This window comes from Accipiter gentilis, chromosome 26 (assembly GCF_929443795.1).
Source record: "Accipiter gentilis chromosome 26, bAccGen1.1, whole genome shotgun sequence".
Taxonomy (NCBI): Eukaryota; Metazoa; Chordata; class Aves; order Accipitriformes; family Accipitridae; genus Astur; species Astur gentilis.
The window spans coordinates 18,230,367-18,242,559 of NC_064905.1; the positions used below are offsets into that span (position 1 = coordinate 18,230,367).

General features: G+C 41.3%; 1 protein-coding gene across 1 annotated transcript in view; it reads right to left on the reverse strand.

The window, feature by feature from the left end:
• Positions 1–4,234: 4,234 nt before the first annotated feature.
• SPOCK1 (SPARC (osteonectin), cwcv and kazal like domains proteoglycan 1) overlaps positions 4,235–12,193 on the reverse strand; it is a 324,902-nt gene continuing 316,943 nt past the window's right edge. The window contains exons 10-11 of the mRNA XM_049829957.1: positions 9,781–9,918; positions 4,235–8,744 (exon numbers count right to left, since the gene is read on the reverse strand). Coding sequence (XP_049685914.1) covers positions 8,554–8,744; positions 9,781–9,918 — 329 coding nt within the window. The 3' untranslated portion in view covers positions 4,235–8,553. The remainder of the gene's footprint in view (positions 8,745–9,780; positions 9,919–12,193) is intronic.

Here is a 12,193-nt window from a genome sequence, read left to right on the forward strand (position 1 = left end):
GACACACCCTTGCTCCAGTTTAACAGAGGATTTCATGAGACTCAATTAGCAAGGTTATTAATTAATCAATTATGTAAAACAGATGAGCAATCAGATATCCTGTTCTACAGTGATACAGCTCATTGTTAAAACTTAATTAACTCATAGGCTTGGAGACAAAATTAAAAAAAAAAAAAAGAAAAAAACCCCAACCCCAAACCCTACAGAAGAATCGGTTAGGAGAGCATGATTTCAACTGAGGATGGAAACTGGGCTTGAGACCAGACGGGACGACAGCCCTGCTCTGAGAGGATATCATCAGAGTTATTTTGGGTAGTTTAACAACCAGCCTGATGTTTGTCTCTACTGCTGCAGCCAGCTGAGCCAAATTGTGCTCTCTTGCTTGCCAAAATAAATCTATGGTAATTCCTTCTGTGTAACTGAATAGTGCCCACCTTTCAAAGCTGGCCGATGTGGTATATGACAAGGGAGGAGTTTAGCAGATGTATTTATTTGTACCCCATCTCCTCTCACTATAGCAGCAGCTCTTGCAGTAGGAGGGGAGGGGAGCTGCAGCATTAGTGTCACTAACGGCCACCAAAGCTCAATGTAAGTGGTGGATTCTTACGTGATTTGTACCAAAAGCAATGGGAATATTGATCTTCTGTAATAGCCCCTTGTAACCCAAGGTATTTCAATAGCCTACATTAATCTGTGAAAACTTACATCTTGTTACAGTCTCAGTTTTATTTAATTTTACTTTAGGCTAGTAGTTATTTAGGTCAATTCCTTGCCAGTTGTGATAAATTGATATATCATCTGTGATGGAGCAAAGCTGTGTCTGTATGCTCCTACTCGTTCAGACTCCTACCTGAATATATTTGCATTAACTGGATTTGTGATATTCAACATAGAAAAAACGGTGTCAAAACCTGCAAGTGTCTCAAAACCTGCAAATAATTTCAGAGGTAATATGTTTTCAAAGCATAAACCAATGTGTTTCTGGACCTTTCCTCTAACAATACGCTCTGGGGTCGATTTTCCCATGTTTAAGGGCCAGATTGCAAATGTATTTGCTGGAAATGGAAGTAGAGTCATGCTCCAGCAATGATTTTTATTGAGTAACTATAGATGAGAAAAGGCAGTTACTACCTGGCAAAGACCCTGCATTTTAAGTTTTCTTTACAAACTCTCTCTCTGCCCAACCCTTTAATGCGGAATTGCAGGAATTTATAGTGATACGTGAAAGAAGTTGATACTCAAGACCAGTGGCTGCCAGACACCGTATTTCATTCTAAATCTGTTGTCAGCAGAGGGGTTTCTTGCACAGCTACAGCTGGGGGGGGTGGTGGCTTCATAGCCACTGAATGCACACATTAGAGCTTTTTACATACCTCTGCCTCATTACTGGGCTGATATAGTGCTGGCAAAATCTGAATTTGCTTTTGGCCTCGCTCTCTCCTTCCTCCCGGAGTGCCATTGTGTGGTTTGGCTTTTGTTTTTTTTTTAAAATCCTAGTTTTCAGGGATTCATTTCAAGCATTTACTAGATAGTGCACACAGGGGACAGGACCACCCCAGCCTGCGGCAGGAACCTGCCTCCGCAGTTTGTGGGTTGTGATGGGCTGATCCTGAACTGCTCGAGTCAGTGGGAAATTTCCACTGAAGAAATTAGGCTCTGTCCTGAAAGCAGCAGGTAGAACTGCTCTGTCCGTGCTCAGTGGGTCTGCCCCTCCCAGTCACAGCTTACCTAAATCTATTTGTTTCAGCATTTATTTTTCTTTTTCCAAGACTGCATAAAGCCTGCTCTTCACTCTGCTTCCCCCACCCCCTCTGAGAAAGATGGTCTAGTTTCAAAGATGGGAGTGCTTAGAAAGTCAAAAGCTTATTAATAGCTCTCTGCTTCTTTTTAATCTATTCAAAAAGCTGTACAGTGTGCAAAGCTGTTGTGACATGATTTTTCCTTTTAATATCTCACCCTTTGACTGTCAGTATTTAAGGAAAAAGGAAACTAATCATCAGTGAAGGCTGTAATGCTACTGTTTTATAGCTGGTGTGGCTCGCAACAGAAAATTTTAGAAGAGAGAAAATAAAACGCTCTGCATGTGTGTGTGTAAGTGCACTCATGCATCTCACAGTCGAGGGTTCACAGAAAAAACCCAAGAACAGTATAATCATTAGCAAAATAGTATCAGTAAGATAATGAAAAAAAAACCGGGGGAAAAAAAGGCTATTTATTCCTTTGTAAATGGTTAATCTTGTAACTTTGCCACGTGTGCCTCTTTCCATGCAGAGGTATCAGCCCCCCCAGTGCGGTACCGCCCGCTCTGGCAGATTTTACTGGGGATGCAAAGTACAATGATTGAGTGGGGATGAACTCCACTGTCCTCCAGGTAAGAGCCATCCCTGCGGGTCGTTTCGCCTTAAGCCCAAACTGACCTTTTGCCATTGCTGGGACAACATTACAGCCACAGACACTCTTCAGTATCACCAGGGAAGAAAAGGCTGTATTCCCTCCAAGGAGTTCATGAAAATGAGTCCAAGATCCTCATTCGAAATGGAGGACGAAAGTATGGAAAAGCTAAATATAAATCAACACAGCTTATCAGGACGTGACAAGTGGGATATAATAATCTACTACGAGTATTTTAGTGTATGAAACCAAAATACCAATTCACAGCGTTTAGCTCAGTACAAATTGTTACAGAAGAGATTAGCAAAGTACGGGTGATAAAACACCAGCTCAACCTTGTATAAGGCACAGAAGGAACCCCCAGAGGAGGGTATCCCAAAACAGGAGAGTCTAAAGACAGCAGCGACCAAAGCAGGGGGGTGGTAATGGGAGGGACCTGCCAGTTTTCTGCCCAGCAGCTCCTCCGAGATGGGAGCGATGCTGCTGGCCGGGCTAACTGTGGGCTTCAGTCCCCGTGCACGTTGTGAACTCTCCCTTGCTCCCCCAAAATACTCTGGCATGTTTTGGCCTTGACCAACATGTCTCAGGGCAGGTGATCACAACAGTATATGCGTGTATATATACATACACACACACACGTTATGGTCATACGTATATATATACACACACACATTTGTATCTAGAGAAGAGGGATGTGTTTGTGCATAGCTATGCATGTGTAATACAAAACAAAGCTTGCAAGATGCCTGCAATTTTGAATCTAGAAGGGATATTAAAAAAACCCCAACAAACCCTCCAATCATTAACCCTTCCCAACAACTAAAAACCTCATTTGCAACTCACACACTCTTAAGCTTTGGATTTGGTTTGCTTGCCTTCCAGGCCTCAGTGTGACAGTATCTGACATCTGGCACAGCTGGATCACTTAAACATGAAAGATCAAACACTTCAAAGAGTCTCAGAGTGGTTTTGGAAAGGGAAACCCATTTGTTCGCAGAGTCAGGTAAGGTAACATACTGGAAGTAACGTGTGGTACCCACAATAAAAATAAACTAATGAATGCAGTCAATTTAACAGAAATTTAAGGCAGGTTCTGACCCTAGATGACGCAACTCAGCCAATGGTGTACAGACAGACAAGTTAGTTATAACTGTACACCTGATGAGATGATAATTGCAGAAATGTTTGGAAATATGTTTCATGCTTTCATGCGGTACTTTAATAGTGCACATACAGAGGAAAGGTGATGGAATAACATTTTTAACTTTGTAATTAGCACTGTAATAATGTTGGCTGTTTAAATTAGTTAATAATATTAAAGAGGAGCTCTAATTTAATAATAGAGATGCAAACCCAGGTATTTGAAGTGAGGGTGGCTTCCCCCCAACTGTATTCAATATAATTTTGTCTTCATTTATACTGTAGATGATGGCCACACTAGAATGTATCTGTGTTTATTCAATTTCCCTGGATACCTTCAGAAGAGACAGAAAAACACCATTTTCAAACTGGGGAAGAAGTAAAACGGAAAGCGCCACCCCCCCCCCCCCCCCCCCCCCCCAGCCCTGCTAGTTCATTAAAAATCAATTTTCATGTGATTTGAAAAGTTCTGGGTTTGGTACAGTTATTACCTTCAGTTTGGTTTCATTTCTGCTTTTAAAATATAGCTTTCTAGAGACCTTACATTAACTTCACAGATTACAGCTGACATTGAACAGAGGTATAAGGTATAACCCAAATATAAAAGACCGTCCATTTCCATGCATGATTAAATGCTGACTCAAGGTACTGCAGTATTTTTGATCCCCAAAGTTTAATAAAATTCAGGACAGGCGATAAGGAGTCGCAGACAAATTAAAATTTATTGAGACAGACAAAAATGCAACTATTTCAGACTACAGTTAAGCATTTACAGTTAACCAAAGATAGCAAAATGCTCACATTCCACTTAATTCCTTATGGAAAAAGCATTCAGAATTTACTATGCAATTCTACTCACTATGATAGTCTACATCCATCTACAGTAGGGACATCAAACTGAAACACGTAATATTTGGATCTCTCCTTACTGATCTACACGTTTAACAGTAACGGACATCAACAGCATTGAGAAAAGTATAAAAAGACCAAAACCCACCTACTGTAGAAAGGGCTTTTTGATGTATAGTAACTGTACAAAGCAGTCTATGAATTAAAGGAACTTGAATGGCATACAGAAGGGACTGCAATAGAAGCCAACAAATGTAGGAAGCTAAGCTTGAGCGATCTGGTGGTCTGTACCAAGTGGGGACCTTAGATCTATGTCATTTGCTGCTTGAGGGGAAAAATGCTACAAAACTCCTAATATCAAAATATTCCCATGCCAGAAATGTACACTGAGACTAACAGACTAGGCTGGAGAGGCGGAGAGAAGCATTCACTAACAAACAGTGTTGTTTTAAATATAAACTTTACATTTTCAATATAAACTGTAGAATAAATATTAAATAAACACTTCAAATGGTTTAAAATGATAGTACAGAATAGCTTAAAAAAAGGCAAAGAAAAGGAAAAGGATTCTTTGCGTTCACAGCAAAGGCCAGTAATGACCCAAAAAACCCAACTGTGCTGAAATCTGAACTCAAGGAGATTTTGATTTAACCACAGTAGTTAAAAGGACACCTTGAAACATAAAGCAATGCCTAACAGTATTTCATAGTCTCTAATATGAAAAGAAAATGAGATTAAAAATTGGTTTGTGTCTCTCAAAGAATGGGACAACTCTGATTCCATTTTTCACCAATGAGAAAATGTTTGGAAGGTCAATGACTTGATGCAGATGAGAAGTCCTGCTTTGCAAAAAAAAAAAAAAAAAAAAGAAAAAAAAAGAAAGGAATTAAATTAAGCTGGAAGCAAATTAAATCCTTTACAAAGCATGACGAATGGAAGGGGCTTGATCTGGAAGAGAACTGGTTCTTGGTAGAATCGCTGGTTTCTTTTAAAGAAATAAAACATTTTCTTAATGCGTCTTCCCAAATTGGACACACGCACACACGTATGCACACACATATATGTGTATAAATGTATATATACAGACACACATGTATATACATATGTATATATAGGCTGCAGATCCCCCAACCCCTGGAGGATGCCAGTGGATCACAAAAGGGCTTTGCTAAATAACTTTGTGGTATTTGGGAACTTGTTCTTAAAGCAATCCACAGTCTGAGCTGCTCTTCCAAGCACGACAGCCTGCCTGCCCTGTTCCTGACTAGGCTGTGACCCCTTGCGACGTGACACTACTCTCTTTAAACTCTTGTAGTCGTACCTGGCGGAACTAGTCAATAAAATGGCATTTTTCCAATGCTGGCCCTGATTCAGAAGAACATCTGAACAACTGAAGCAGGTGACTGAACGATCGCCTGGCCAGGGGTGTCGTCTTAAATCCAGGTCAGCGGGCTTAAACTATGTGTGTGTGTGGATAGTAATTGTTTTATAGTTTAAGAGAAAGCTATAAAACCTGCCAGCTCTGATTTGGGGTAGTTGCATCTGAGAGATTACAGCTAGGAGAGAATCAGGGGTGTTGAGGAATGGATGGTGGTGGCAAGTCTGCTCATGCAAACTGCAAGATGTCCATATTCACTTGTAAAGGCTTATTTAACAGCTTTTATTTAAGCACCTTGCACGTTTGCACGTGACACAGAAGGGCTGCAACCTCGGACCCTGGAGCTGCCGGCGAGGGCTTGGTTAGACAGGGAGAAGGGATTTACTATGTGGCCTTTGAAGTAAGGCATAGTTCCAGGCTACGGCGTTGCAAAAGGACACAGGAGAGCAGAAAACACGAGTTGTGTGCGGAGGATGAGTGCAGTCAGGACGATAAGCGTAACTCTACTGATCGTGGACCTCAGTTTTATGTCAGAGTGAAATGACAACTCTGTGCCTTAGGCAGGTCCCGCACAGGACAGCAGAACTAGACCCAGAGGGTGTGGGTTTAATTAAGAAAATACCAGAAGGGAACAAGCCATGCTGTTCAAGCAGCAAGCTACTGACGGTGTTCAATTGCTTCTCACAAAATCATACTATTTAGGGAAGCAGAAATGCTGGTTGTATCTCTTCCTCTTGCGAGTCAGCATCATTTTCTCTGAAAGGTAAGTAGAAACAGCGTGTGTGTGCGTGCGTGCATGCGTGTGATTTTTAAAATAAATTTTCAAAAGCTATAGGAAAACCAAAGGGATTTGAGGCAGGGCGGATTACAGGCCTTTTGCAAATGACTGCGACGATGGCAGATTTTTGGGAGGATGCGGGGGCGTGAAACAACACACAACAAATTCCTCACGATTTTACACATCCTTCTGCATTAATAACAATTACGCAGGCTTGCTCTTTGTTCTCAGGTCATCTAGATAAATACGAAATGAAAGAGGAGAAAACAACTGAGCCCCTGCAACACATGGTGTCTGAAAGGAGCTCCTCTTCTGTATCGCCCTTGGGATCATGTCTGAGAGCAGAGGTCCTACGCAGAGGGGGAGACGGGCTGCGGAGCCCTGCCAGGCTCTGCAGGGGGCACTGACTTTGCAGAGGGCTGAGGACCACAGCCCTTGGGCCAGTGACCCTAAAAAAACTAACTTCTGCCGACCGGCATGGTATTTTCCTGCTTTTGAGTGAATATATAACCAGCCATGCTTTGACTCCACACTGTCTCCACCTCTATTTCCCACACTAACTCAGAGGAAAAAAAAGATTCGATCTAATTAGTTTTCTGTGGAACAAGCACATTTTTCGTTCTGCAAAATAACTCACAGGCAAATCACAGGCACTGCTAAAATACTTACATCTGCATCCTAACACAAGAGTGGGGTTAAGGTACCCCTTACTGTTTCTGAAAACAGCAGAAATAATAACAGGTCACCACAGTACGTTACTGCATCAGAGAACTGCAGTGGGAAAGGATACAGCAAATAATTTAATGTCAATATGCTGTGATACAATTGAAGATTGATGAATATACGGGAGATGCTGTGGGAAGCACAGATTGTATTTTAATGCTATTCTCTTTTACGTGTGTGTATTACGAGTGTGTAGCTTGTCACACTGAGCAAAGGGGTTATGCTTTTGAAACATGGCCACTTGAAGTTGTTTTTTTAAGCAGGCCAAATAAATATCAACTATTTAAATTAAAGAAATGACAGCTTATTACTTTTGATGGTTAGTGTCTTTGACAGCTTTATAACTTTGGAATGAGGCATTGCTACGAGTAAATGAAGAACAGGCAGATCCATAGCGTGTGAGCAAGAAGCGGAGGCTGCCTGCACGATGTTAGTGCAACTCTTCGTGCAAAATGAGTTCAGACAGAAGCTGAGGACCGGCTATGGAGGTGGTTATGATGCTACAAATTCAGAAAACACTTTTTCCTCAAACACTTTGAAAGGCAGCTGGAGTCTGTTCCCTGCCTGTAGCGCTTGCTCCGTGATAGCTGCAGGTTCTCAGCAGCTCTTAAGATCACGGCTGTGTTCCTTGACCAAAGAAAGTGTCAGTGAGCTGATCTGTGCTCTGGTGGGAGCTTTGCCTTCAGTGTGGGCTGGACTAAGCCTGTTGGACTCATTCTCAGAGAATGTAAGGAAGAGAAAATCCCACCAGTGGGTTTATTTCTGGATTAAACCCCTGGTGCTGAGGAGCCAGAAGTCACTATCCAAAGAGACTGACTTCTTATTACTGGAACATAACAAATATGAACTAGAAAATGAGGCACCTACGTTTCCTTCTTCATAAAAGAAAAAAGACTGTTTCTGATATGACCCAGGTAACAATTTACGACACAAATTCTCTAACATGAGAAGGGCTTCTAAGCCTTGTATTGGTTTGTTGAGCCCCTTCTGCGATTCTTCTTTCACAGGATGTATTTCATAAGCTGTGCGAGTGAGGATTAAGACATGAAATGTTTTTGAAACAAAACTCATTGCCCCCATGGATAGAACAAAAATCCCCCAAACCAACTGAACAGAAGCTGTATTCCAAACAGTCCTTGCTGGGAAAAAAAGTTGTCTTCCAAATTAAACGGACTATACAAAATTAAATTCAGTAGAGAGGGAATATTTGTGCCAGATACTCTCAGATACAATTGCAGAGATATGATGTGACTTGCAATATTGTGCAAAACGTGAGTCCTCAAAATGATGGGCACTACCATATATAACCAATTTCATCATCCTTCTCATCATCTTCATCTTCATCATCTTCATTAGCTGCTCTTACATGAATCTTCAGTTTCCCTTCTTTGTCTTTTTTTGCTGCTTCAGGTTCCTCTTCCAAATCATCCAACAATACAACAGATCCACCACTGCCAAAATCCCCTGAGGTTTCTTGCTCTTCTTCTGAAACAGGTGAGCAAGAAAGGTCATTCCCTCACATGACACCAAATCCCTCGTTCATCACTACCCTGGTCATTCAAGCCACTGTCATTTGCAATGTGACTTTCTAAATTCGTCGGTTCAGCTATTCATGAAACAACCTCTAAATTTCAATTTTCATCCTGAACTGGGATAAATATATATCAATTTACTCTGAAAAATTTACTTGCATGAAAAACTGTGCATCGCCCTCCTCCTAGAGACTCAACTGGAGAGTCTCAGTTCACAGGCATGCAATCATTACTTGTTTGTAAATACTTTCACCCCATCACAACTCTGTAAACCAGGCTAAAAATATTCCACAAATTGATTTTATTTGAGTGGATAAACCATGCTCTGCAAATGTAGCTGTTGAGCTTAACATCTGTAATGTGATTCTGGGCCTCTCAGACCTTCCAGGTCTCTGCCTTTTGTGTTCCTTCTCACAGAAGAAAGTTGCATCCACAACCATTGCTGTAGCACTCTGAAGGCATATGGCTGAAATCTTGGTTGCCTAGGTGTAACAGCTATTTGGTGATTTCACATATCTATATAATATTGTCTTGTCAGCAGTTTTATTGGGCTTGGTTGTTAATTTATAAAGTTTTACACGTTTAGGCCTTCCTTTGTCTGGAAAGACATTTTTCATGAAGTCCCAGTAAATGTGCGTTCCAGAGTATACAGAACAATATATTTAATAACCATGCATAGCAATCCCATAGCCTTAATTTTAATCTCAATTAAATTTTCCAGGCTGCTAGCAAAAATACCTTCTTATCAGCGGTTACTGACTTTTAACTTCTTCTGCAGCCCCCCCCCCCGCCCCTCCCAGTCCAAAGGACCAATACATATATAAGGGCCCCATTTGTAGTCTGAATGGGAAAATACAGGAACACTTTAAACACTGGTAGTCATGTTTCCCTCTTGTCATTTTTGTTATCGTACTCCATCGTACAGCAACGGCAGGGCTTACAACAGTGTTAATTCCTTTGTTGTCCGAGGAGAGCGCATCATTACTCACCACAGCTAACTGTCCCTTGCTTTCTTGAGCCAGCTATCTCATTCCCGTACTTATCAACACACCAGCACTGCCCTGTGCTGCCATGGCACTGAGTGGCTTTGTAATAACCTTCTTCATTGCACCGTGGGATGAAAACACCTGAATAAAATATAAGGTATAATCAGTAATGCAAGCCTCTGTAGAAGCACGCAGGTACATAGAGTATTATGAAGGTGTCACTTATTTACATGAAGATCTTTGCAATGTTGGCAAGAAAATACATGGGATTATCTGGTACCTAAAAGGGAGAAGAAATTATATATGATTATTTTTGGCCACCCTGGTCACTGCACAGTGCATAAATGTTTGTGCATATATAGCACATGGAGGGTGATGGCATACGGTACTAGAGCTAGGTTCAGTCTGTCCCTGAGTGATTAATATTCCCACAGAGCCCCTTTCAGGTTTAACTCCTGGTTTTAAACTTTTCTTCCCAACTGGATTATTACCCCAACTTCATTAATTCTGCATTTGCCTTCCATTTGCACTCCTTCAGTGTTTATCATATAAGTCTTTCCACAACACTGTAATTATCCCTGGAAGGTATCTGCCATCTGCTTGCTATTCATACTAATCTCAAGCACAACTTGCGACTTACTTACTGAGTGTTCCCATGTATAAAAGGAGAAGTAATGCATAAGCTTTACAGAGAGGGGCAACAGGATTTGAAATCAGGAAGTCTTTGGATTTGAAGCCCAAGATTTGTCTCACAATAAACCCAATATAGTTCAGCTTTGTAGAGTGTGGTTTATTCTGCCTTCTGCAGACAGGGAAGCTCCGGGGAGAAACCCGTTTTATTGTTCCCACCATTTTCAGCAGATACAGCAAATGTACTTCAATATGAAAAGCCCTCTTGTCCTTCAAGATGAGTTAGCTTTATTCCCAGGGGAGGTCAATACAGTCATTTTCCCTTCTTTGCCAATTGCTTCCATTTGAAACATGGCAGAAACCCACCCTTGCCCCCAAATTTCATGTCTCAAATAATTTTTGAGAAAGTATTTTTCTCCTTTGTCAAAGGTACCAGTGATTTACTGGTCATGCAGTAAGTTTCTTAACTAGTTCCATGTGTATAGCATCTCTTCAGACAGTTCATGTGTCAAAGGGGCTACGTCCATTATTTCTCACAGAAAAAATAAATCAGAAGGTGCTGCCCAAATGTCATGAAATTTCCTATATAAAAGAAAGACATAAAGTGGAAGTCACTCAGTCTCATACGCACACAGGCACATCTATATAAAGTGAATCCTTGAATTTCCAAACTTATCGCCCTGCAGATCTTACCTAATGTTTGAGTGCCACTAATGTAGGTGTGGAAAATGAGAGCAGAAATCTTTGAACAGCTGCAGAAATATTTGTATATTGGATCAGTTTTGGAGACCACTTCACATCCATTAGTGAAAGTATTTTAAACAACTTCAAAGCATGCTTTTATAGCAGGTTTGCTTAAAAGTACCACTGTTATGTTCACGTACAAATGTAAGGATACTGATGACTACCAAAGACCCATTTTCACTATTTATTAAAAAAATGGTTCTAATAAACACGCACGTGTATTTGCTTTTGTAGGTTTTTGCTCACTGTTCAAACCTTTATTTCAACATTGATTGAGAATTTCTTTTTTTTTCATATTTATGCTCCTGTCCTCCTGTTAAGCACTCCAGGTGTGTATCAGACTATACACAAGCTTGGGAAAAGCGCTCAGGTGCTGATTTTGAGCTGGTGTAAATCAGTGGAGCTGCACCCGTGCCACTGGAGCTCCCCTGTTACATCAGACGAGCATCTGGCTCCAGGGAAGAACCAAAGGGGGAACCTCGGTGGCATTACGGGGTGAGCAGAGAGCAGCCTCTGCATTTTAAACTGTCTCATGCTTTCTCTTTCCCTTGGGCAATGCAACCTTTCCCTTCTTTGAAGCAGGCCTTTTTGCATAGTTTCACTGTGTTTCTTGTAAGGTACTAAAATGTTCCACGCTGCCTGTAAAAGCCATAGATTTAAAAATAAATTATGGCCCAGGCTCGCTGCCAACATAACTGTGCGTGGAAAGGATTCACACTTTGGGTCACAGCGAAGAGTAGAAGGTACTTTTCCTTCTGCATAGGAAATTTGTGCCAATTTGTATGTACCACCGGAGCTTTAAATATTTAGCTACGCATACTAATGTCACAGTATTTGCCAAGCATCAGAGGGAAGATTACAGCATGTCCTCTCCAACGTGTCAGGTGCAGGTGATAATCTGGTGAGGATCACGAGTCCCTGGGAGCAAGTGTTGCACAGTGTGGTGATTCGTCCTGTAAATCCTACACAAATCAGCCCCTGCGTTCATTGGAAATAAGCTCTGGCTACAAGCTCTGCTAGTCTGGAGCACGGCATCCACACA